The sequence below is a fragment of the Prenolepis imparis genome, unplaced genomic scaffold, assembly GCF_030444845.1.
Source record: "Prenolepis imparis isolate NDT839.2.m4 unplaced genomic scaffold, iyPreImpa1.0 SCAF_13, whole genome shotgun sequence".
Classification (NCBI taxonomy): Eukaryota; Metazoa; Arthropoda; class Insecta; order Hymenoptera; family Formicidae; genus Prenolepis; species Prenolepis imparis.
The window spans coordinates 8,188,101-8,213,290 of record NW_028141171.1 but is presented as its reverse complement, the minus strand read 5'-3'; the positions used below and the strand labels follow the sequence as shown (position 1 = coordinate 8,213,290).

The window sequence follows — 25,190 nt, the reverse complement described above, 5'->3', positions numbered from 1 at the left end:
AAGCAGTGGTATCAACGCAGAGTACTTCTTTTCCGCGCTTAATTAACGTATTTAATTTCTTAGGTAGGCTGTAGACGACATTTATGTTCACTTTTTTAAGTGAACGTTTAATATCATCACTAACACCTTCAACGTATGGAAGCGGAATAACACGTGCTTTTAAGCAGTGGTATCAACGCAGAGTACTATTAACAGATTCAAGAAAACTATCGTTGCCGTCATTTTTTAAAAAGTTGATTCTTCTATTTACATATTTATTGATAAGGTGTTTAGGAAAACTATTATTGATTAAAATATTTTTGACAGTCTCAATATTAGCCCGGTGAAATTGATCATCAGATAGTAAAATTGCGTGGTCTATTAAATTATAGATGGTATTAATTTTATATTTGATTGGGTGACCCGAAAAAAAGTTTATGTATCTGCCTGAACATGTAGGTTTCCTATACCAATTAGTTATAAGTTTATTCCCTCTACGAATGACTGTGGAGAAAAAAAGCACGTGTTATTCCGCTTCCATACGTTGAAGGTGTTAGTGATGATATTAAACGTTCACTTAAAAAAGTGAACATAAATGTCGTCTACAGCCTACCTAAGAAATTAAATACGTTAATTAAGCGCGGAAAAGACAAATTAAGTAACGAGGTTCGAACTAATGTAGTTTATAAGATTGATTGCAAGGATTGTGATGCGTCTTATATTGGCCAAACAAAGAGGCATTTATGCACGAGAGTTAAAGAACATTTTAATAACATAAAATTGCATGTGACTAATCACTCCGTAATTAGTAAACATAAATGTGAATTTGGACACGAATTCAACTGGACATCACCGATCATCTTGCATAACGAAAAACATATAAGAAAGAGAGAGATTGCTGAAATGTTTTTGATTAAGAAGCATGACAATACAATTAATTTGCAACAAGACACAGAAAATCTGACAAATATTTATGATAAAATTATAAAGGTCGTATAAACATCTTTTTGACTGTTAATTTAGTTGTTGACTGATCATCACAGCTATGAGACGTGTTTTCTGTGATTGTCTCTATTTACATTTTATTACTTAGATGATTTAGATTTATATATTTATAATTTAACCACCACATCGTTTATTAATTAAGTAAGTTCTTTTGTAATTTCAGTTTTATTTTATTTTTTATATGCGTTTTAAATGTAAAAATTACTTGTCAATCCTTTGTTATAGTGTTTTTCACTTGATAAGGACCACAACCAAATGGTCGAAACGTTGTGAACATAATTGAATAAACTTTTGCTAGTTACGTCGAATTTAAGTCTACCAATTTAAATTTATATTTACCACTAGCGATATATACTATTTCTGAATTAATGAATTATTAACTCGTCTTAAAATATTAAAAGTCGACACTATGTCGCCGCGGACCCTATGCGGCGCATTTTTATATTATGTATATTTAATAAAAAAAGTACGCTAATGTCTACATGGTACGAAAATATTATGCAAACAATGCAAAACAAGCCAAAAATTCATCGCTTATATATATTTTGATAGTTTATTGTTTGCAGAATATTTTGGTACCAAGAAGACACCAGCGTACAAATTCTTTTATTTAATATACATAATTTATGAAGCGCATTTTAGGATCCGCAGCAACAAAGTATCGATTTTGAATATATAAAGGCGAGCCAAAAATTCATCGCTTATATATTTCGATAGTACATTGTTTGCAGAATATTTTAGTACCAAGCAGACACCGGCGTACACATTTTTTTATTTAATATACTTAATATAAAAATGCGCCGCATAGGGTCCGAGGAGACATAGTGTAGAATTTTAATATTTTAAGACAAGCCGAAAATTTATCTCTTGTATATTTTGATAGTACATTGTTTGCAAAATATTTTGGTATCAAACAAACACCAGCGTACAAATTCTTTTATTTAATATACATATTATAAATGTGCGCCGCATAGTGTCCACGGCGACCTAGTGTCGATTTTTAATATTTAAAGACTATCCAAAAATTCATCGCTCGTATATTTCGATGGATTTCTGGCTTGTCTTAAAATATTAAATGTCGACACAATGGCCCATATTCTGGATCTTCTTTTATCGATAAAGAAAGATCCAGAATATGGGTCTATGTCGCCGCGGACCCTATGCGGCGCATTCTTATATTATGTATATTAAATAAAAGATTTTGTACACTTGTGTCTGCTTGGTACCAAAATTTTCTGCAAACAATGTACTATCGAAATATACAAGATTATTAAAAAATAAAAGAGCTCCTTTAAAAATATGGAGAACCACTAATAAATTGATCTTCAGAGTTCAATTAAAAAATATTTTAAAAAGACATGTCATGACATGACCTAACGTTATGGTATCTAAATCGCGACCCTAAAATTTCGAACAAATTAATTATCGCTTCTAATGAATAGAGCTTATTAAAAAATAAAAGAGCGCGTTTAAAAATATGAGAAAACATTAATAAAATAATCTCTTCAGTTCGAGAATAAAAAATATGAAAGAGATTTATTTGTTATTTGTTCATTATTATTAAAAATGCAAAGGTTTGCTGCTGTTGATATAGCTTTGCCAGGAAAACAAGCTTACATAATAGAAGTGTTGCAACTTAAATGTTTCGATATTGGTGCGCATCGCAGATTTTGATGCAAACTGCGTTGCTCGGATTATATGAACTATAGGTTTCGCGTCGTTATAAAGTATATAAGTAATAACCATGTGAGTTGAATAAAATTATATATTATTGTCAAGATTAGATAAACAAATGTAAGTAAATTTGAAATATTTTTTTTCATTCAAAAATATAACAAGACAGGAAAGAATTAAAAATATGAAGAAAGATATATATATGAAAAAAATATAAAGAAAAATATATATATTATCACAATTCAAATTTTATAATAGCACCCCTCTTATGTACAAAAAATATAAAAATGATTTCTTATATATTGTTGGATATTTCAATGTTTTTAATGGTAAATATGCTTCAGTACAAAAGAGTGCTAGATTAATTTTATGATTGACAATATATAAATTTATTCTAACTTTGCTTTAATTAAAGACAAGTTATCGATCAAGATGAATGAATGGACTACAAAGAATTGGAATAAAACTGGTGCATAATAATGATAAATTATTATAATGATAAATTATTATAAATTATTATAATTATATAATTATTTATATAATTTAAAATCACATATACAATTAATATACATTAGTGTGTTCTTTCATCAAATAAATTAAATTAAATATGTATTATATAAATATATTTTAAAATGTGTTTTCAGTCTCCTTTTCCTTTCTTTATACAGAAATTTTTATCCTAATTTATTGTAATCCATCCATTTTGAGGTAACGGAACTATCTACAGTTTACAATCTAAATCTAAATCTACATCTACATAATCTAATTTTTACAAATCCGTTACCTTAATAAAATAATGGTTCACTCACCAATCGATGCGCGACAGCGGAGTTGACTGCATCGAAGCTACGTTGATCTGTAACATACAAATGAAATTCAAATTATAGCAGCATTCAAAATAATGTTATTTCTATATAAAAATTATCATTGTACCTATTGATTTTTATATTCAACGCGTACAATAATCAACAAATATATAATTAAATAACTTTAAAAAATTTGTAAAAACTATTTTTTTAATATAAACTTTTATATGTATATAAAAAAGATTTTTTTCTAGTTTTCTCTTATTTAAATCATTCAAATATAGGAATTAAATTATACGCAATTTATATAATAAATATTATACAAATAATAAATATTTACCCTAATGTTGCTCCGCTGACGCCCGATATCTCCTAGGCCTATTCCTCCTCTAAGATTGGTCAGGAATGTTCGTTGTCAATGTCCTTTGATTTACAACGCGCTATACTTTAAACGACACTCCCGCACTAAACGCGCGATACTTTGCACGGAACTCCCGCATTAAACGCGCGATATTTTGCACGAAACTCCCGCATTTAAGCGCGTGATACTTTGCATCTTATTCGATTGTGTCTTATTGTGTTGATGCTTGGTGTTGTCAATCAATTTGCTCAATTTTATGGCGATATCGAGCACACTGTATGTGCTTCATTATTATCGCCATTTGTTAGTAATTACTATTCTATAATGCCGATAACACATTCCCTCTTCAATGAATATTAATATTAATAAATTAATATTATATAAAAAAATATTATACATTCTTTATTACGAATCGATGAAAACTCGATAATCAATTTTATTCTGTTCGCGGCTTACAATTAACGCGACTTGTGTTTATTTTTGCGGAATTACGCGACTAATGGATTACAAAAATATAAAAAATGAATTTAAGTAACGTGCATAAAATTCATATTAAAAAGTCTCTCTAAGATATTATAGTAAATTTTCTGCAAATTTTTGTTATATCGCCAAATTCTTAATGTTTTTTATATCGCTATTATTTTTTCTTTTAGTCGAGATAAAATATCCGCAAAATATTTATTATAGCTCAGTTATTTTAATACAATTTTGTTTTAACTAATATAAAATCAAATTAACAATCAACTTGAATGAATGAATTACAAAATATTATATAATATATTATATAATATAAAATATATGTATACATTATAATAATAACAAGTTATAATTATTTAATAATTATTTACAATTTATAATCACATAATTAATAATTGTTAGTGTGTTCTTTATAAAATAAATTAGGTTAAATATACTATGTATTCTAAAAATGTTTCTTAGCCTTTTTTTAAACTGTAATATTCATCATAATCTTGATCACATTCTTAATCTCTTGTAATTCATCCATTTTAAGGTAACGGAAAAATCTACAGTCTACAAAATCTACAATCTAAATTTACATATCGCCACACAATCTAATCATTACAAAACCGTTACCTGTAATAAAATAGTTTTTCACTCACCGAGATGTAATACTCGATGTGCAACAGCGGAGTTGATTGGATTGAAGCTACGTTGATCTATAACATACAAATAATATACAAATTATAATTAAATAATTTTATAAATTTTTATTTAATAGTAGTTGAATTATATGTAATAATAAATACTCACCCCATGATTGCTCCGCCAGTGCCTGGTGTCTCTCCCAGACCTCCTCCTCCTCTCAGATTGTCAAGGTTGTCACTTACGTTGATCTATAACATACAAATAAAATTTAAATTGTAGCAGTATCCAAAATAATTAACACTCTAGAAAATTATTACTGTACGCATTGGATTTTATTTTCCATGCGTACAATATCAAGTAGAAATATATAGTTAAATAATTTTAAATTTTGATTTAATACAACTTATAAATTTTATTACAATTAAAATAAACAAATAATAAATACTCACACACTAAGGTTGTTGCACCTAAGTGTTTCCACCGACTAATGTCACTCTGTCGCCTAAAGGCGTCTCTTTTTTCTCCCTTATTTCACCACTGTCGCTCCTTCGTGACTCTCACTAGAAAACAATTAATTACAATTAAGCGAGCACTCACAAAAACAGTTAATTACATATAATTACGCCCGCACTTATCATACTCGAATATAATTAATGAGCGCGCGACATTTTCGACGTTACTTTAATAGCAAGCAACGCGCACTCTATTATGGGAAGATAACGCGGGAGAAGCTCGATATTCACGATCGCGATATCTCGATATCTCGAAAGACTAACTTTGCATGCGCAGTAATAATGCGCACAATAATGGAGGAACAAATAGTCTCGAAAATGATTAAATAGGATTTACTTACCAATTTAAATGCGCCGCGATATAGAAACCGTCCCGCGCTTACGACGTTTATTTCGTTACCGACTTGATACGGTATGCGTCAATATATACCTACTTCGCGTGAATAAAGCGAGCGAGATATTTGCTTCGAAAGAGAAAATCATCCCCTCGATACACTTGCGAGTTGCTTAATATGCACGAATATAATTGCGTTAAATGATATTCACTAGTCACTCATTGTCAGAGAACGGTCCCACATAATACTTCTCGCAATCGCGGTTCGAAAGATAACGCGTAACCTAACATACAGAGCGCATCGCGTCGCTGTTTACATATGTCGAGTGTCGCCGCGCGAATGGCAACAACGCGACCCCGCGTAAACAATGATACGCCGAACGTTGAATTTACGTACTACGCAAAGCGAAAGTTATTAAAATTATGATTTCAATTATGACTAATTAAATATGTTGAGAGTCAATCTGTGCCGCGTTAGCTACCAGCGTTTCGCAACCGATTCCGGAATGACGTCACAGGGTCAATGAGCACGGAGGAAGCGCGAAACTCGATATATTCACTATCGCACGCGACAGTTCGATATCTCGATATCTCGATGTCTCGAAAGACTACAAAATGGCGCGATACGCGACGCTTGTGTTCCATCTGCGATCGGAGTGTAATGATGTGGTTAAAATTTTATTATTATCGGTTTTGATATCTCGACAGGTGCATAAGTTATCTTGTGTTCTCGGATGAACACTAGTATTTTTTTAGTTAAGAGAAATTCGCCGTTTAATTTAAATCGCTCTCTAATAGCACAAGTGAAACCACGTTGACTCTAACCTTTTTACACGAATTCCAGTTGACATTTTCCTACACGTTTATAAAAGCGATATAATCTAGATGATAGTTCTGCGAATACTCGACTATTGAGTGACAGAAAAGAGGTATATTATATCTAATTTTATATCGAGGAAATTATTGTTTAATATCGGTCTTACTTTAAATACCACATTAACTAACCTAATTAAACGTAACCTCAGGTTTTGAAATGACTTTTGTCCTCTTCGTAAAAGCAAGTAAACGCGATAAATGAGTGCTCCTGAAGAATCGCTGAACGATCAGGATCCTGATTATGTTTCCACAATTTCCAACGATCAAGTTCAACAGAAAATTTACGAGGAAAATGGTAAACATATTAATATTCTCACATCATTTCTTAACATCATTTCTTAATAAATTAATAGATAATAAATATAATTGAATAAATTAATAGATAATAAATATAATTGAATCGAACAAAAATTGAACTTTTAATAAATTTATTAATAAATTTATGAAATAGTTGTACTATAGTATACGCACTAGTATTTGTATCTAACTAATATATTTTCTTTTTTCTCTCTTAGCAAGAAACACTACAGCAAGAAAAATAATTGCGATAGTGGAGAAGGAATTTGCAAAGGAAATCGATTTGAAGGAGAAAGAAATCTTGCAAATACAAGAAAGATTGCATAAAGCCCTGAAGACTTTTCATCTCTTGCGCTATGTCATAATTACTAATTTTTACAATCGCAAACAGTGTCAAATTCCTCAAGCCGCAGAGACATCGAAACAAACAAGAATTCATCCTGCGATCAAACCATTACTCGGAAAATATCCTAAGTCTGTTCATTGTACAGATCTTGCAGTGCCATCGACATCTACAGATCCTCGATTTTTGTGCAATGACGAATCTCTTGCATCATATGCACTAACTGCGGCCGGTAGCGCACTTAAAACCGAAGAAAACACGAACAAATATGTTGCGTTGCAAGGTGAGAAGAGAAAACTGCCAGACGAAGAATCTCGACCTCGTAAAGTGCCCCGTTACATACCACCGAAGAGTAGTGTGCCAGCGAAGACGGGTCCGTCGCGCGGCAATAGCCACAAAGTCCGTAAACGTATTGTTGTCGGTAACATATCCAAGTGGATCCCACCGGATTGGCGAGAAGACGCGTCTAGTCATAAGTGGACAATATACGTGCGCAGCGACGAAGATGAAAGTGCTAGCATCAGTATTTTCGTCAGTAAGGTGAGGTTCTTCCTACATCCTAGTTACCGTCCAAATGACGTCGTCGAGGTCACGTCGTACCCGTTTCATCTGTGCAGACGTGGATGGGGCGAGTTTCCTGTTAGAGTACAGTTACATTTCAAAAATGTTCTCAATAAACCCGTAGACATTATTCACCATCTGAAATTGGATCGCACTTACACAGGATTGCAAACACTAGGCTCAGAGACTTTGGTCGACATATGGATTCATACAGAGTCACGTAATTTCGAACAGAATAATAGGAATGAATCTATTCAATCTTCCTTTAACAACGCATCTATAAAAATAGAATCTTGCAATGATAGTGATTCCAAGTTTACTCATAAACAATCTACAGTGAAATCTGTGGAAACTATGCGGATGAACACTTTAGAAGAAATTCGAGTGAAGGAAGAAATAATTAATTCAGAAACACACGAACAGCCTAATCTATCATTGGATTTAATGTCAACCGAGAAATTGAAAAATGTAAAAGTTGAATTTAATAATACAACCATGAACATATACAACAACAAGAATGAATCTAATCTAGATAAAATAAGTTATTACATTAAGCATGATCATAATTATGTGAACACACAGTATTTAAATTCTAATCATTGTATCGAAAGAGAAGGAAACATAACTATAGAACATTTTCTGGAAAGTGACTGCGCTCTCGCGACCAATTCATCGGCAGTTGGCGATAAGGAAGAGAAACTTGACGATGTACAAATTACATCACCTAGATTTAATGGTGACATTCAGTCTTCCAGTAGTTATCAGTCTTTGGCGACTTCAACCGTACCGGAAAATAATTTGCAAGTCGACACAGCATTTCAGGAGAGAAATAGTCAAAAGAATTTATCGTCGCTCGATTCGAATAAATCTTTACAAGCAAGAAACACGAAAAACAGCGATACTTCTAAAATTACGGAGAATATCACGACTAAAGACACACTATTGACCAACGGCTTTTGCAAATCGTCTGACGTCTCGCTCGAGCGGTTTAACAGTTTGCAGAAAACCGCGAGTTTCTCGAATACTGCAAATTCACATTTGAAACCTCTACAAATCTCCATACCGCCGCTGAATATATTTGCGTCGTCAGGCAATAGGCGTATGCTGCTTTTGAAAGATGCAAAATCGATTCCGGTGGACGTGACAAATATTCTGTCATCGAAATCAAACGAGAACTCGAAGAAGCTCGTCGATAGCGACGTGAAACTTTCCATCGCGAAAGACGGCAACATTGCGAAATTGAACGTCCGCATTCCTCAGACCATAAGCATCCTGAAGAAGCTATCCAACGCGAAGACGAACCCAGGACAGGATGGCAGCGACAAGAAATCTGCTGTACTTGTGTTGAAAAACACTAATAATTTCCTGCTGAATGTGGACGAGAACGTGCCGACCTTGAAGATAGCAGACTCACACGATCCACGATATAATTACAATCTCGCCGAGGCGATGAAAGGAACCGTTTCTTCGACCGTCAAGCAGGAATTCGTGCCAAAAACGAGACCGGAGGACAGGACGACGATGCAGCGAGTAAAGATCACGTTGGGCAAAGACAGATACAAGATACAAAGCAAGAGGGAATTGTACGAGGCGACTCTGCACTCGATCGACGAAGCGAGTATCGTCGACCCGGAAGCGTTGATACGATTTATCGTACGACGATTGCCGATTATCACCCGGGACGCCCGGGATCCCGAGTACAAGTCGATGCATCCTTACGCGTGTTGCAGCGAGGAGGAATACTTCGCGTACAACATCGGCAAACAACGTGCGCTGGAGTGGTATCGCGCCAAGACGATCAGAAGATGTTTTCTGCGAAAAGCAGAGAAGCTGATACCGTCCGATCGACTATGGAGCGTCAAGGAGATCATGTTGTGGGCGAGATTGCACGGCTACACGCCGAGTCGAAACGCCTCCGGCATATCGGAAACGATCACGATGAGCGATACGAAGAAGCTACCCGACACTACGACATCCACCGCAATCCCGGCCACGTGTACGGAATCAGTCGCGTTGCAAAAGTGGCTGCAAACCTGCCAGGAAGAGTCTAGTCATCGGTCAGATGCCTGCATCGAGGACGAAGAGATCGACATCGAAAGGATCGAGGAGAATTCGTGTAGGACGATCACGATTGATCGGAGAAAAAACGGCGATAATCGAAGTGGCGAGTCTTCAACCGATTCTAAATTAATACCGCTTGAACTTGATGAAAACTTGTTGCCATTCCACAATTTTGTATGCGATACCGCGCGAGATATCGGCGTCAAGATCCGACCGGAAGAGATTGTTCCTGGTGTTTTGTATAGTGCAGCTAGTCGCGTAATGATGCGGGTAAAGATTATTTCTTATGCAAATTATATACTTATTCTCTTTAAGATATAAAATAAATGTTACGTTGTGTCATTGTCAAAATGTCGTGTCTTTCCAGGTTGTCGAATGTTTCGTGGAGGATCTAACTCGAATGTCGTTGACGAAAGCTTGGGAAAGAAATAGCGGAAATGAGTAATTAATCTGTTTTTTATACGTCTTGTTATACGACATTATTACATGGTATTATTAGCTGTCCTGCATTACATTTTTTTATGTTTCGCAGATGTCCCAAGGTCATTACGCTGAACGACGTTCGCAACGCTCTCATGAGTAGAGAGGAATTCGACATTTTCACGAACGAAGGTCTAGGTTCGATACAACAATCATCGAGTACAAGAAAATCGTCTAGCTCGTGACGACACGGGCGTGAATGAGCAAGCAATCGCCTAATTACAGACCGGACTATGGAATATAACGAATTCGGTGTAGTGCTACTTGAATGCAGACTACATCTGCAAACAGGATGAATTAAAACAAATTAAGTGCACGCAAACTTACTTGAAGACTATTATGAAGAAGCAGTTCAAGATAATTTACTCGTCTCAGTTCCAACCAACTGGAATTTTATGACGCTCGACTTCACGTTGTAACCATTCACGAACTGGTTCGTAATAAGCTAAGAGTGGCTCCACACGATACTCGGAATATCCTGTTATCACGCGTAGTGCGTGTCTCCAGTCCGCGCTACTTCCAAGTTTCATCGTCGACCTGGAAGTGAAGTAAGCTAAAACCGCTTTCTTTACATACATTCATTTTTAATTTAACTACTTTTGAGAAAATTAAATTTATCATTTTATGTAAGAATTGGTGCTATTTACCGACCTCAACAACTTTCCCGCATCCCTCGATCTATAAATGTCACATTTGTGAAGAGGTAAATTGAATGCCGTGGAACCAACTGTCAGACCCAAGGATGCCTCGCACATTCCTTGGAATAATTGAACTTGTAGGAAGTTTCCCAGAAAATATCTATTAATATTAAATCATTTATATTAAATCATTTATTAGCACCATTGCGCACGTTTCTTATATCAAAATCACTCGAACTTACCCGGCATAAGGTACACTGTGAGCGACATGAAATTTTGCCATAGGATCGAAGAATTTCTCGGATCTCGGTGACGGCGGCATGACACCCATGTATCGACGATGCAAAGTCCACCAGGATGTGTTGTATCGCGAAGGTTTCGTCTTGCCGGAGAAGACGGACCATCTCCATTTTTCTATTATCAATCCGCTGGACAGTTGTGGTATTTTAAGCAGAGCTTGTCTCAGAAGGATAGCCATTTCTAATGAATTCTGCGAACGCGAATTAGTCTCGGACGAACTGACGAATGCATTACGTATTAATCCCAGACGTCGCATATGTCGAAAGGAAATTGCACCGTACGAAATAGCATCGCCTATTGATTCGTGGAAAGCACTATTGATTCCATTCTAAACAAATAATTCGTTTTATATATATATATATATATATATATATATATATTTGAGACTTAAGGAATTTTTTAATACCTTAAAAAAAGATGATTGATTCTGATATGCCATATAATACTGTATATGACCAATCTCGTGATAAATAACGTTAAAATCTTCTGGCTTCGTCTCTAAACATGCGATCATTCTAAAATAAAGCACAATTGATTAATATTGCATTAATTTTATAACATATAATTTATTGTCGTAGAAATACCTGAAGTCATTCTTATTGTACATGTTGACAGCAGTTGCGTGACAGCTGGATCTCCTATCCATTTCTTGTTCGAAGATAGAGTTTTTCCAAAATTCTGGCGTCAAGGACGGAAAGCCGAGAGACACATAAAAATCATTTGCCTTTTTTATCATTTTAATGACATTATAATTTTGTTGTATCATTGAGTTTGTTAAATTCGTCATAATCGTGGTGTAATTTGGAAATATCACGTCGATCAACGCTTCCCAACTTTGCGACCACAAGTTACCTGTAAGAAGTATCGATTAAGAAAATGATGCGTCTGTTGTTTTGATTGACAAAACTTGATTTACCTAACAAATGAGCGGGAATTGGCTGAGACACATCAACAACATCCGGATACAATCTCGAGAGATGAAATCTCACGACAGCGTGAAGAAGACGATATAATGGCTTGACTCGTTGATACATTTCTTCGAACATGCTCTCCAAATCTGGAATCTCAAACTCCTCCCTCCAATATTCTCCGATATCAGCGTAGCCTTGCATACACAGTAAGATTTAATTATTATTAAAAACATCATCTCTGTGTTGCTCATTTTTCTTATTGTTTTAAATTTTAAAATATTGTTTTAACCTAAATTGTTTTAAAATTTATGTATATTATACCATTCTTTCGTGCAGCAGTATTTTGGAGATCAACTAATTGTCTAAAAAGTTCCTTTGTATAACTCATGCGATTTCTCCAAGCAGTCCAAATCCAACGTAATTCTCTTTCGTTCCTAAACAAATATAAATGTTCAGGAGTTACTCGATAAAGATCATATGACAATACAGTACAATATATCTGTTTAATCTTTAAAGGATGCTAAAGTTTTTTCATGACTTTATGATTTTTATTTATAATTTTCATATATGCATTAAAGTGTTATACTACAAAAAATAAGCTATCCCTATGGAATCTAAAAATTAGCTTCTCGTCCTTTAACGATTAATAATTTAGATAATGTATTTTGAATATACCTTGAAGTCGCCATTAATTTTGTCACATCTAATTCATCGTTATAACATTTTCGTTTATAATCTTCAATTTTGCAAATCTGTGCAGAACTGTATATGGATGACAATAATTCCTTGATAACAGTAATCTTCCTATAATAAGTAAAAGATTGATTTTATGGGCAAAAAATGGACGCGAAATAAAAATACATTAAAAAATTTAGAGTTAAATTTAACAAAATTTTTAATATTTATTAATTTATATTATAATTTTAATTGTCAAAATCTTTATTATACCTTGCCATTTCATTGGTATATTTTGGCCCTTTGCATAAAAAGCGTAGCAATTTTGGATTCACGATAACTCCGCTATCTCGAAGGTCCATAAATTTTGCGCACCATCCATTTCTTCGATTTAGCTTTAATTGGACAAATAGCATATACACTTCTGACGGTACACTGGAACGATTTTTGAAGGTTTGCCATTCTAAATTAGCGATCGCTCGATTCAGTAATTCGAATTCGTTATTCATCCGATCGAGCATTCCGTAATTAATGTCTTGCGCTGTATGTGAGAGAGATAAATACGAATTATTATAATTATTATCAATTTTATAAAAATTAACACGTAAATTGAATAAAAAATTGTGAATTATTTTAATATTTATTTGGTACGTATATTTTAAAAAAATATGAATTTCTATAAGACGATATAATTCAAGGACTGATCAAAATATAATTTTTGTATCCACACAAACACTTTTCTATAATGTAATCACTGTACTTTTTGAGACAGCATCGCTGATACGAAGAACGACACATACGACGAAGAAAAGGAAGAATGTATTTTGCGAACGCAGCGAATCAATTGTCATATTTTACGATACGATAAAGTCGCGTTATCAGAAAGAATTAATCCTTTCGCGAAAAAAGCGGAAGCTTTTATTTATCTCCGCGTATTCGAAGATCAATTCGAACATTTTCTGCTCGCATTTGCGCCGTTCTTCGTGTTTTCTCTAGGTGACAGGGAGATATATTTAATCAAGAAACCTACGCGTTGTTTATTCTACAGCAAATTGCTTTTCATTACAATCTCCCGTTTCTCGTTTCAATCATCCCATTGTACCAAAAGATAAACACTCTGCTTCTCATTTACTTTTCTATTCTGAGAAAATGAGATTTCAAGTGCAGCTTTACGAAAGTGCCGACATATATATATATATATATACAACAAAGTTTTATATATATGCGCACGAATTTTAAAAAAATATTAAAAAGAAATTTTACATGTACAACAAAAGATATGTGTTAGAAAACAAATCGTTTAATAATTCTATAAAATCTATAAATGATCATAGAAGATGATACAATTGAATAACATTACCTTTTTTATATTATGATTCTTTATTAATATTATTATGCAATCGCATAAGTACGAAAACATTTTCGCAGTCTTGTGAAACATCACGTACATTTCCGGTATCAGACGGAAGTGGGCCCGCCTAGTCTAACCTTGCAATCACGTGACCAGCTGTCATCAGTGTTGCCAATTTACCATAGAATATATAATATTAGAGCGATTAGAGCGCGTGTCGATGTGCGCGGCGCGTTCGACTTTTAACCTTTAAGTGGCGCTGCGTTGCGTCAGCGCGCGGCGCGCGTCGGAATTCGGTGCGCGGAGTGGGGGCTGGATGGTGGGGAGAATGGTGGGGGCTGCGTGGTGGCGCGCGCAACCCCCCACCACCCAGCCCCCACCACCTGCCCCCACTCCGCGCACCGAATTCCGCCGCGCTGACGCAGCGCCACTTGAAGGTTAAAAGTCGAACGCGTCGCACACATCGACACGCGCTCTAATAATATTATATATTCTATATTCTATAGTTGCGCGACTTGAAATTGGCAACACTGGCTGTCATGATTGTTGTATGACGGAAGAAACATCAAATTTCTGAATTGATTGATTGACAAACAAGCTGGACCGGTGTGCACCGAACATCGTTGCTGCGAATCTGATCGTGTAGGATTCATTGTTACACTCTTTATGTACACTCAAGCGATCAAGATGCCGGTCCAGAAAGATTCGAATATCGTGAAAATCGCCGTTCAAATGACCGACCAAGTGCCGCAGCTCATAGAGTTCAATCAGAAGCAGCCTTTGGCCGGAATTATTCAAGTACAGTTAATTTTCATCGTGCTTTTAAATATTAATTGCATGATTATACGATACTACAATATATATTGCATGTACATGTAGTGATTAATAGTTTATTTTAATTATAGGAGTTGTGTAACGGATGGGATTTACCTGACGCGGAATCGTACTCGTTGCAATTTTCAGAAAGTAACAATCAGAATTACATTACGGAGAAAAATAGGAATGATGTGAAAAATGGCAGTATTCTCAGATTAGAGTTTTCGCCATCAAAAACAGCGAGCGATATTTTGGCTAAGCTCAATAATGGGACGGCAGAGGAGAAAGTAACTGCTTTGCAAAAGCTGAGTACGCTTAGCATAGACATGACTTTTGCACTAGAATTTATAAACAAGAAAGGACTGGCGTTAATCATTTCGCAAGTATGAAACTTTTCTTATATATATATATATGTGTGAATAAATATCATAGATAATTAAAGTTTCTTGCATAATGTTATAATGAATCGTTAAATCTGCAGGTGGAAGGTGGAAAGTACAAGGGAAGTGCACTTGCATTTTGTCTTCAGTCATTCGTGGAATTGATGGATCATAGCATTGTGTCATGGGACATATTGGAAACACCGTTTATTAATAAAGTAGCGAGCTATGTGAATAATCAATCAGTAACTCAGGACACCAGTGTAGTGGAAGCTTCTCTAAGTATTCTAGAGAATATAGTTTTGAATTCGACAGGGAAATATGGACAAGTGGAGAAGGAAGTTACTTTTCCCAATCTTGTAATGCATTTGCAATGCATGAATGCACAAATTCAACAAAATGCGATAGCTTTAATAAACGCACTGTTTCTGAAGGCTGATTTACACAAGAGACGAGCAGTCTCTGCCACATTACAATCCAAACAAGTCAGAAATGTATTCTTGACAAACGTGATACAATCTACTGGACAGGTATTTATTATTGTTGTCTATTACTGCCTGATTTTCAAAACAAACTTTGTTTTTGCTCAAGATTTTGTTGACATTGATAAAAGTACATATATATTTCAAATAGTTGAGCCAAAATAGAAACGTCTGTTTGATGTTGCAATCTTCAATTTTTATTTCATTTTCTTTGCAATTACATGTTATTTCTCCAATGTAAGTTTTTTATTTCTTCTTTACAGGTGGGAGCGGAAATGGCGCATCAACTTTATGTGTTACAGACACTAATGTTAAGCCTATTGGAACAACGAATGATGACGAAGATGGATCCGCAAGATCAGGATGCGCATGATAAGATTAAGGAACTTCGAAAGATCGCCTTTGACACAGAGGGTGCGACCAGCGGAGATATAACTGCTCGCAAGCAGGGACTGTTTGCCAAAGATTATAAGAAATTGGGTTTTAAATATGACATCAATCCAGCTCTTGACTTTACTGAAACTCCACCGGGTATGCTCGCCCTCGACTGTATGGTATACTTTGCACGTAATCATACCGAAGCATACACGAAGGTCGTTCTCGAGAATTCATGCAGAGCGGACGAGCATGAATGTCCTTTCGGTCGAACGAGCGTAGAACTTGTTAAATTACTTTGTGAGGTAAGACATATTTAGAGAATTTATAAACTTAAATGTTTAAGACTCTGCGTATGCTATGTAAAATGAATAAATATTGTTTCAATTAGGTGTTACGCATTGGTGAAGCACCTAGTGAGCAGGGTCAATCTTATCATCCAATGTTCTTTACGCACGATCACCCCTTTGAGGAATTCTACTGTGTCTGCATAGTATTGTTAAATAAAACGTGGAAGGAAATGAGGGCGACGACGGAGGATTTCGTCAAAGTTTTTTCCGTCGTACGCGAGCAAATTACCAGGGCGCTTCAGTGTAAACCCACGGGACTGGATAAGTTTAAAAACAAATTACAACAGCTCACATATTCGACCATTACTAATCTATGGCAACAGGAACGAACAAGCCGAGAAGAATGGGAAAGCCACGCCAGGCCAATCGTTGAACTTAGAGAACAGATTACGCCTGAAATCTTAGAATTAATCCAACAACAGCGATTAGGATTTTTGGTACAAGGCACTAGATTTATGAAATACAGTGCAAGAGGACAAGTGAGTAGTATATTTTATATATAATTGGATAATCTCAATGTTAAATATTCCTACCTAATCTACTCCTGATGCACGTATTATGAAATGTATTCCTGACAAAATTCTCGATATTTTCCAGCGGGTTAAAGACAAATTTTGGTACGTTCGCTTGTCGCCAAATCATAAAGTCTTCCATTACGGGGATTGCGATGAGAAGTCGGTGCCTACAATAGACGAACTTCCTACGAAACTAGCGGTAATCGAGATTCGAGGGTTGCTAACCGGCAGAGATTGTCCACACATGAAAGACTTGCAGAGACGGAAAACTACGCACCAGTTGGCGTTTTCCTTGGCCTTGGATTCCGTCGAAGTATCAAGTCTCGATTTCGTTGCTCCTGATGAGCAAGTCTTCGATTATTGGACTGATGGCATTAATGCTTTACTCGGTACGTTGCAAATTCAATTTACATTTATTAGCATTATGTGTAGATAATTTTTTAATTAAATGAGGGGATAATTTTTATCTTTGTTTTTTTTACTCCTTTTCAGGAAACAGAATGACTAGTAAAGAAGCTGAAAATGACTTGGAGACTTTACTATCCATGGACATTAAGTTACGACTTTTAGACGCCGAAGGAATTGATATTCCGCAAGATCCACCTCCGGTTCCTGAACCGCCGCCAAATTATGACTTCTGTTACGAATTAAAGTAAAAGTAAGACATTTTCTTCTATATAGAGCTTGCATTATTATATATTGACTTGATAGACATATTGGTCATTTTGATCTTTATATATACATGTATCATTTTATACATATTTTTTTATATTTTTTCATAATCTCGTCACATTTTCATGATGACTATTATGACTACTATCCATAGATTTTTAAACTATTTTAAACTAAGTAAGATTTTTAAACTAAGTAATTTTTTGTCACATGTTTTAATCGTACAAAGAACAGCAATACGTCTTACCAAAGAAACGTTTTAAATTTTATATACATAGATATTATACACATGTATTTCAATTTTTAGAAATTATTTATACATTACGAATGAAAATCGTGTATAGAATGACACTATACACAATCATGTATGTTGACGATCTTTTTACAATAATTTAATTAAATTTAATTTAAAATAATTTTGATAACACATAATCATGATATAATATTATAATGAGGTTTTTCTATCTATTTAATTGTATTATTAGTGTTTTATACCAACCTGTATAAGATATATTATAAGGGTTATATACAGTATAACAGTAATTAAAATAAACTTTGAAATTCAATTTTACAGATATTTATTTAAATTTTAACTTTTATAAAACTTTTTACTACGTTACTGCAAGTTTGTGCCCTGGTAGCAGAATGTAACGCGATATAAACTATGAGAGATGTGTGAATCTTTCATAAGTGGCAATAATATACTTTATATGTGCAAATGTACATGTAATTTGAAAAAATAATATATATATATAGTGGTCGCGTTTGACGCTTTTCTGTACGAGAGAGTGAATGAAATAAAATAGCCGAAGATTCGTACGATCTTCACGTAAACGTTACATGACATCCTCCGAAAGAATATGATAATTTTGTGGATCGTTTATTTGATGATTCGGCGGGCAGAGGAAAAACTCGATGAAATTAAGCACGGGTCCCCGACTAAAGGGATTTAAATACTTGCCTCTTTTATCCCTCAAGTACGAGTATCTCTTATAATTGAACATTTCATTGGTAGTTAAATTCATACAAGCATGTAAGACCTGTTAAAGGAAAGGATGATAAAAAATTGATATGTCAATAATATAATAATATATGATAGCATTGTAAGCATATCGCATTTACCGAAGTACATGTTAGAATCCAGCCGAGTCCGCAAAAGACGAGAGCTTCTAATACGCCAAGAACGTATAGCAATTGAATTCCCTCGATTGCGATGCAGTAACATGCGAAATATAAGGTGAAAGAGCAGTTTATCGCCACGCACATAACGAACAGGAAGAACCACATCCTGAAAACAAGCGAAATGTGTTGAAGAAAATTGTATAATTGTAATTCAGACATGTATAAACGAGTGTATTTGTATTAATTATGTACCTGTTCCTCAGGCCGACACAGTTATATATAAATGGACAGTGATGATCGAAATATGTGACGCATCTATTGCAGATTCTACAGTGTTTAGCTCGGAGGGGTCTAAAACATCTACAGCTGTGACATAATCGCGATAGTAAAACGTTACGCTTCTTCCACTTGTCGAAGTATGGGATCTGAAACGATGCGAAATATAAATCGGTTGACAATATTAACAATTACGCGGTCGCTTTATCATGCATTTCACCTGTTTTATCGCTCTGTAATAGGTGTCGCTGTTCTGTGGTACGTAACCAGGATCTCTTCTGTTAGCCACAATCCACGAAATCCACATGAGGATGTTCCAGTAAATGAAACAGTAATGACTGCCGCGCAGAAGATTCCACGTTAACGGAATGCATTTTAACAGATACATCGGATATCCCCACAACAGGACGGATATCATGAACAGTAGCAATGGTCCCTTGCTGTTGCCCGCTCCGCCAAACAGCAACGCCCTGAAGAAAGCAAACATGCAAATAATTCAAGGTTCGTAAGCGATTTAAGTTTTTGATTTCGAGATATCGCGTAATATCACGCCAAGTATACAGACCATAGTTCATTGATAGGCGGTATCCATCTAGCTCTGCGCTTCTGTTCTGCCTGCAAGATGCGCACAATCTCCGAGTGGCGATGACTCTTAGCTAGTTGCAACGGTGTCTTGCCGTTTTTATCGCGCGGCTCGAGTTCGATCTTGCTTTTCTCGCAGAGAATCCGGACACAGCTGACGTTGCCGGATAGGCAGGCCAGATGAAGCGGCGTCGAGCCAAAGTAATCGGGCTTCTGCAGATCCACGCCGCTGTACATCAACAACTTGATCAGTTCGGCATGACCCTTGTACGCGGCCCAGTGCAACGCGGTGTCGCCGTTTATGTCTGTCAAGTGTCCTTGAGCACCGGATCCCAGTAAGAAAGCGGCCGTCGCGAATTTGCCAAACATACAAGCGGTCATCAGAGGCGTCAGGCCCTTAAAGTCGGCCGTGTTGACCGCGACTCCCGCCTAAAAAAGAAAAAAAATTATCTCGTGATTCTCTCCATTTGAAATTCGTGTTTGAAATTTTTCCATCTTTGCACCTTCAATAGTAATTGCACTATCGCACTGTGACCTTTTCGGCAGGCCCAATGTATCGGTCTGGGTCCTTGCGTACCCAGGCATGGTAGATCAACGGGACCGCTTCGTTCTATCAAATATCTCATGACCTGTTAGAAAGAAAGAGATAAATTTTGTATTCATTAATGCTGTTTGGTAATTTTGAGAAATAATCGCAATGTTTCCTTAGAAACCAACTTCGATATTGCCATCCAAGGCGGCCCAATGAGCAGGTGTATATCCCCATTCATCTCTCGCGCTGAGCACGTTCAACCCGTTCCTTTCCACCAATTCCTCGACCGCCTCGATTTCACTATAACAACAATAACGAATGATCTCTTAACATTTCTCTCTCTTTCTCTCTACATACCATTTTTTCTCGATTTGTTTAGATTATTTATTTAATTATTTCTTTCAGCTTTATATATGTGCATGATTTTATTCTCTCCTTTAAAACTGAAGTGTACGATCTAACCCGGCTCTGAGCAGTTCAAAGATTTGCTTGGTCTCGTTGGTGGGACTCTGGCCAGTCGCGGCCTCGTCGGCGTAGATGTTGTCATCGGGACGATTCCTCTCTCGCGTGTTCTTGCTCGAATCGTGATTCTGGTGGCTGGATATCAGATTGTTCGGTAGATGCCCGACCATGTCGGGATCGGGACTTAATTCCCATACGGATCGCGCCGCACCGGGCCCTGCCACAGGGCTCACAGGATACACCTATAAGGTATATTAATTATACGTAATTCTTGTTTATGTTGTGTTTATCTCTCCTTGCACGATTTTTAATATTCAATTTCATGACATACTACCCCGAAATTCTCACTATATTTCCGCGAATAATTATGATAAAAACAGTTGTTTGTAATTAAAAAGAAAACACTTTTTTACGACTTTTACCTTGCACAGCGTCGCGAGTTCTGTATTTATACGCTCGTGTTCGGAAGGCGTTCTGAAGGATGCGCCCTGCGTGGCGATCGCTCCGGCACCCTCCGGGACGGTTAGTCACAAAGAAACATTGGGTCCAACCATGTCCTCCGGATCTCACTTCCGGGCGGCGCGGCTTTCCCTCCAGGCTTGAAAACCCTGCGTCGAGGACTCCTGCGAACGAGAACGTTCAGGTGGAGATTTCGAAGGAGATTCAGAGGAACGACGTCCGCATTTCTGAGAATACCGTCGACAATCACCGCACACGACGTTTTGCGCATTCGAATCGATAACGCGACGACGGAAACGCCTGCGTGCAAGAAATTGGGACGTCGTCGGCGCGCACGTTCGTAATCATCCTAAATAATTTACTGATAAAAGATTACAAGAATCTCTCGAAGAAAACTCAGAAATATAGAGGACATTATTGAAATAATTTCGTGATGGAAAATCAAAAGTCTCGATAATTAATCATTTGTTCGCGAATCTTCATCAACAACGCGGATTCGAGCTTCTTGGTAGTGTATATATACATATGTATAGTATATATTACAACTATAAATACTTATCGTTTAGATATCACAGTTGATTATTGACTTTGATTTCGATTGCAAATTTTATGTTTTATTAATTTATTTCATTTTTATAATTGTGTGTATCAGAAGACATCGAATATATATTATTTATATTTAAATCTGATTTTGCACATTTTTCTTAATATTTTCTTAATTGAAGTTCGATATCTTTAAAGTTAATGTATTGTAAATATTATTAAATTTAGAGGAGAGATATTGTCGCGAAACAAATTTCGAATAATTCAGCGCATCAGCTGATGCGCGATCAGCTGATACGTCACAGCTGATGCCTCTGTATTATCTCCCGAATTACTCGAGGATAAAACAGAAAAACACGATGATGAATGTGCTTTGCGCAATCAACTAGAGATGTCGTTAATCGCAACTAAAATGGCGCTGCGACTTCGATGTACAGAAAACCCGGTTCCCCCCGAAAACTGAAAACACTATACATGTGAATTAGAACCAGTAATTAGAATGTAGAATCCAAACACAGTGCGATGTGATTATGCATGTGTAACACAATCAGTTTACGATTTGATTTACGTTAATTTACGTGACGTTAGTCTCGCTGTTAAATTCTTGTTGATAGACGCGATAGGATTGCGATCTCGGCGAATTCAATTGACGATTGACGTGTGATATGACGATATAAAATGGCACCCACTATTCAAACCAACGGCAATCAAACCGACAGAGATAAACGTGCGACTAGGCCAGCGGAAAAGAGGTAAATCAATATGGGAGATACGATATAATTTTAATGCGAAACATTGCTACATTCTTAAAATTCGATTTTTTAAATTCGGCTCTTATTTTCTTTCAGATCTGAACTCATATGTCGAGTGAAATATTGCAACACGTTACCGGATATTCCGTTTGATCCGAAATTTATAACATATCCCTTTGAACCGACTAGGTGAGTAGAAAAAAAAATTGTCTAATTGCATCATATTTCCGCCTTTAATAATTTGTGATTTCGACAGGTTTATTCAGTATAATCCGACCTCCTTAGAGCGTAATTACAAATATGAAGTATTGACGGAACACGATTTAGGTGTTGAAATTGATCTGATAAACAAAGACACGTATGCAGGAGATGTAAATGCACAGTTAGATCCAGCCGATGAGAAACTATTGGAGGAAGATGTTCTCACGCCGCAAGATTCTAAACGATCCAGACATCATGCTAGAAGTGTTTCATGGCTTAGGCGTACAGAGTACATTTCCACAGAAAGCACTAGATTCCAGCCGCAAACGGCAGACAAGGTCGAAGCCAAAGTTGGTTATAGCATCAAGAAGAACTTCAAAGTATGATATATTTTCTGCATTATACAATGTTTGCAATATTTGTATATTTCTCGATATAAAATTTTTCAATTATTTTTAATCAGGAGGAAACGCTGTACATGGACCGCGATAGTCAAATAAAGGCTATAGAGAAGACATTTGAAGATAACAAGAAGACGATTGAAAGACATTACAGCAAACCAAATGTAGTACCTGTAGAAGTATTACCATTTTACCCAGACTTTAAGGTACTTAAAGTTACTATTATAAATCATTGTTAATACATCGTTATATCAGTAATGTTTATATCTTATCTTTTTTTTAGTTATGGAAATATCCATGTGCGCAAGTCATATTTGATTCTGATCCTGCACCAACGGGTCGATCTGTACCTGCACAGATTGAGGAAATGTCGCAAGCCATGATACGGTAAGCTTATGATATAGTAATTTTATAATATGAGAGAGAAGAAAGAAAGAATTATGCGCTGCAAATTATGGTAAAATTAATTTAATGATAATTGCATTAAAACAATGCTTTTTACAGAGGTGTGATGGACGAGAGCGGCGAGCAGTTCGTAGCTTACTTTTTACCGTTGGAAGAAACGTTGGAGAAACGTCGACGGGACTTCACTGCCGGTATGGATTACGCCGACGAGGAAGAGTACGAGTACAAAATGGCGAGAGAGTATAATTGGAATGTCAAGAGTAAAGCTTCCAAGGGATACGAGGAAAATTATTTCCTCGTGATGAGACAAGATGGGGTATATATACATTAGCACACCGTTACACCACACATGCATTATTAATTCTGCGACATATCACATTAATCCTCTCGTGTACCGTAGGTTTATTATAACGAATTGGAGACGCGCGTGCGACTGAGTAAACGGCGCCAGAAGGTCGGACAGCAGCCGAATAACACGCGCTTGATAGTACGTCATCGACCACTGAATGCCAATGAATTCAGAATGCAGAGATACCGAGAGAAACAATTGGAGCCACCGGGAGAAGAGGATGAGGACGAAGAGGAAGAGGAGGAAGAAGAGGAGCAGGAAACTCAACAAGAAGCGGAGAAGAACGACGGCAAAGGTTTGCCAATTACTAAAGGTTTGCTTTGCTATATTTGCTATCGCTGCATCGTAGAAAATATATATATATATAAAAATTTATTTTTAACAAACGAAACAAATTTGTCCCCAGGTTCTGAAGCGGAGAACGAGGGAGAATCGCGCGCCTCGTCGAGGGCGTCCTCGCGAGCGTCCAGCAGGAAATCGCGATCCAAGTCGCGATCGCGATCTCGATCCGGCTCGAGATCGCGTTCACCGTCCAAGTCCAGGTCGCGGTCTCGATCTCGCTCGCGCTCCCGCTCGCGTTCGCCGTCCAAGTCGCGCTCCAGATCCGGCAGTCCTCAATCCAGGAATTCGTCGAGATCGCGCTCGGGAACGCCTACGAAGTCACCGTCGAGATCTCGATCGAGTTCGCGATCCAAGTCGAGATCGCGCTCCAGATCGAGATCCGCGACTGGTAGCGGTAGCGGATCCGCTAGCGCGAGCGGCGAAAGCGGCTCGGAAAGCGAGTGAATCGAGAAGCGTGATCGATGACGCTTCTTTGTCAGTTCCATTCGAATCATTACTTGGACGAATGCTTGTGACTCGTCTATATCGTCGCTCTTTAATTAAGTATTCCGCTTGTCTGGGAAAGCCATACCGCCGAATGAGTATCAAGATAACGAATGACAGATGCTGTTTTGAGTGGACACACATTCTCTGAAGGTAGTACACGTAATTTTTACAGAATGTGTGTACGAATCCTCGGCGACACGATTGAAAAAAAAATAATAAATTTATAAGAAAGACATCTTTATTTTCAATAGAAAATATTTTTAAGAATATTTCTCATAATAATTATGTTTTCGAAATAGAGTATTTTGCGATATCTTTATTTTCATATGTCGAAAATCAAAATCTAGAATCTAGATCTAGATGCAAGAGAAGAGATAAAATTGTTATCTCAGACGAAAAGTTTTCGATAATATTGAG

General features: G+C 36.4%; 6 protein-coding genes across 14 annotated transcripts in view; 3 read left to right on the top strand and 3 right to left on the bottom strand.

Moving 5' to 3' along the window:
• LOC145944907 (venom acid phosphatase Acph-1-like) overlaps window positions 1–6,290 on the bottom strand; it is a 48,760-nt gene extending 42,470 nt beyond the window's left edge. For 2 of the 3 annotated variants that reach the window (XM_083053594.1, XM_083053600.1), the window contains exons 1-6: window positions 6,219–6,290; window positions 5,382–5,492; window positions 5,098–5,180; window positions 4,947–5,003; window positions 3,805–4,169; window positions 3,468–3,514 (exon numbers count right to left, since the gene is read on the bottom strand). The gene's annotated coding sequence lies outside the window, so the exon portion shown is untranslated. The remainder of the gene's footprint in view (window positions 1–3,467; window positions 3,515–3,804; window positions 4,170–4,946; window positions 5,004–5,097; window positions 5,181–5,381; window positions 5,493–6,218) is intronic. The other variant, XM_083053595.1, reaches the window with a different exon arrangement.
• Window positions 6,291–6,395: 105 nt separating this feature from the next.
• Window positions 6,396–12,188, top strand: D12 (YEATS domain containing 2 homolog D12). 3 transcript variants are annotated; one of them, XM_083052823.1, is made up of 7 exons: window positions 6,396–6,707; window positions 6,804–6,949; window positions 7,170–10,186; window positions 10,284–10,357; window positions 10,449–10,944; window positions 11,028–11,171; window positions 11,320–12,188. In XM_083052823.1, exons 2-5 carry the CDS (start codon window positions 6,853–6,855, stop codon window positions 10,579–10,581), a joined length of 3,321 nt encoding a protein of 1,106 aa, XP_082908949.1. In that variant the 5' UTR covers window positions 6,396–6,707; window positions 6,804–6,852; the 3' UTR covers window positions 10,582–10,944; window positions 11,028–11,171; window positions 11,320–12,188. The 3 variants fall into 3 exon arrangements, with proteins under 3 accessions (XP_082908949.1, XP_082908948.1, XP_082908947.1); XM_083052822.1 differs by lacking the exon at window positions 11,028–11,171; XM_083052821.1 differs by having other exon boundaries at window positions 11,028–12,188.
• On the bottom strand, window positions 10,768–14,502 carry LOC145944478 (angiotensin-converting enzyme-like). 3 transcript variants are annotated; one of them, XM_083052825.1, is made up of 10 exons: window positions 14,281–14,502; window positions 13,194–13,461; window positions 12,921–13,049; window positions 12,567–12,679; window positions 12,251–12,439; window positions 11,919–12,186; window positions 11,741–11,849; window positions 11,277–11,662; window positions 11,048–11,194; window positions 10,768–10,933 (listed from the first exon to the last, which is right to left on the bottom strand). In XM_083052825.1, exons 2-10 carry the CDS (start codon window positions 13,439–13,441, stop codon window positions 10,768–10,770), a joined length of 1,755 nt encoding a protein of 584 aa, XP_082908951.1. In that variant the 5' UTR covers window positions 13,442–13,461; window positions 14,281–14,502. The 3 variants fall into 3 exon arrangements, with proteins under 3 accessions (XP_082908951.1, XP_082908952.1, XP_082908950.1); XM_083052826.1 differs by lacking the exon at window positions 14,281–14,502 and adding an exon at window positions 13,951–14,034; XM_083052824.1 differs by lacking the exon at window positions 14,281–14,502 and adding an exon at window positions 13,681–13,810.
• A 213-nt stretch (window positions 14,503–14,715) lies between these two features.
• On the top strand, window positions 14,716–18,786 carry Ced-12 (engulfment and cell motility Ced-12). The gene is made up of 7 exons (XM_083052700.1): window positions 14,716–15,069; window positions 15,177–15,470; window positions 15,569–15,997; window positions 16,213–16,629; window positions 16,716–17,153; window positions 17,272–17,578; window positions 17,682–18,786. The coding sequence occupies exons 1-7, from the start codon at window positions 14,938–14,940 to the stop codon at window positions 17,843–17,845; spliced, it is 2,181 nt and encodes a 726-aa protein (XP_082908826.1). The 5' UTR covers window positions 14,716–14,937; the 3' UTR covers window positions 17,846–18,786.
• Window positions 18,423–23,874, bottom strand: Patsas (palmitoyltransferase Patsas). Of its 2 annotated transcripts, XM_083052701.1 has the most exons (10): window positions 23,736–23,874; window positions 21,258–21,458; window positions 20,836–21,077; window positions 20,559–20,673; window positions 20,345–20,470; window positions 19,825–20,270; window positions 19,480–19,729; window positions 19,236–19,408; window positions 18,984–19,149; window positions 18,423–18,901 (listed from the first exon to the last, which is right to left on the bottom strand). In XM_083052701.1, exons 3-10 carry the CDS (start codon window positions 21,003–21,005, stop codon window positions 18,698–18,700), a joined length of 1,650 nt encoding a protein of 549 aa, XP_082908827.1. In that variant the 5' UTR covers window positions 21,006–21,077; window positions 21,258–21,458; window positions 23,736–23,874; the 3' UTR covers window positions 18,423–18,697. The 2 variants fall into 2 exon arrangements, with proteins under 2 accessions (XP_082908827.1, XP_082908828.1); XM_083052702.1 differs by lacking the exon at window positions 23,736–23,874 and having other exon boundaries at window positions 21,258–21,907.
• Atms (RNA polymerase II-associated factor 1-like protein antimeros) lies at window positions 22,054–25,017 on the top strand. Of its 2 annotated transcripts, none has more exons than XM_083052703.1 (8): window positions 22,054–22,589; window positions 22,686–22,778; window positions 22,846–23,170; window positions 23,254–23,397; window positions 23,475–23,578; window positions 23,696–23,912; window positions 23,997–24,258; window positions 24,352–25,017. In XM_083052703.1, exons 1-8 carry the CDS (start codon window positions 22,516–22,518, stop codon window positions 24,729–24,731), a joined length of 1,599 nt encoding a protein of 532 aa, XP_082908829.1. In that variant the 5' UTR covers window positions 22,054–22,515; the 3' UTR covers window positions 24,732–25,017. The 2 variants fall into 2 exon arrangements, with proteins under 2 accessions (XP_082908829.1, XP_082908830.1); XM_083052704.1 differs by having other exon boundaries at window positions 22,057–22,589; window positions 23,997–24,240; window positions 24,352–25,016.
• The last annotated feature ends 173 nt before the right edge of the window (window positions 25,018–25,190 follow it).

Coding starts and splice junctions, on each gene's coding strand:
- D12 (XM_083052822.1), top strand. CDS start 6,853: ATGAGTGCTCCTGAAGAATCGCTGAACGATCAGGATCCTGATTATGTT. Junction 6,950..7,169: donor GAAAATTTACGAGGAAAATG/GTAAACATATTA, acceptor TTTCTCTCTTAG/CAAGAAACACTACAGCAAGA. Junction 10,187..10,283: donor CTAGTCGCGTAATGATGCGG/GTAAAGATTATT, acceptor GTGTCTTTCCAG/GTTGTCGAATGTTTCGTGGA.
- LOC145944478 (XM_083052824.1), bottom strand. CDS start 13,771: ATGACAATTGATTCGCTGCGTTCGCAAAATACATTCTTCCTTTTCTTC. Junction 13,462..13,680: donor CAGCGATGCTGTCTCAAAAA/GTACAGTGATTA, acceptor TCTCACATACAG/CGCAAGACATTAATTACGGA. Junction 11,850..11,918: donor TACAATAAGAATGACTTCAG/GTATTTCTACGA, acceptor GCTTTATTTTAG/AATGATCGCATGTTTAGAGA.
- Ced-12 (XM_083052700.1), top strand. CDS start 14,938: ATGTACACTCAAGCGATCAAGATGCCGGTCCAGAAAGATTCGAATATC. Junction 15,070..15,176: donor CTTTGGCCGGAATTATTCAA/GTACAGTTAATT, acceptor TTTTAATTATAG/GAGTTGTGTAACGGATGGGA. Junction 15,471..15,568: donor TGGCGTTAATCATTTCGCAA/GTATGAAACTTT, acceptor TTAAATCTGCAG/GTGGAAGGTGGAAAGTACAA.
- Patsas (XM_083052701.1), bottom strand. CDS start 21,005: ATGGTCGGGCATCTACCGAACAATCTGATATCCAGCCACCAGAATCAC. Junction 20,471..20,558: donor CCTTGGATGGCAATATCGAA/GTTGGTTTCTAA, acceptor TCTTTCTAACAG/GTCATGAGATATTTGATAGA. Junction 19,730..19,824: donor CCGCCTATCAATGAACTATG/GTCTGTATACTT, acceptor TGCTTTCTTCAG/GGCGTTGCTGTTTGGCGGAG.
- Atms (XM_083052703.1), top strand. CDS start 22,516: ATGGCACCCACTATTCAAACCAACGGCAATCAAACCGACAGAGATAAA. Junction 23,398..23,474: donor CATTTTACCCAGACTTTAAG/GTACTTAAAGTT, acceptor TCTTTTTTTTAG/TTATGGAAATATCCATGTGC. Junction 24,259..24,351: donor AGGTTTGCCAATTACTAAAG/GTTTGCTTTGCT, acceptor ATTTGTCCCCAG/GTTCTGAAGCGGAGAACGAG.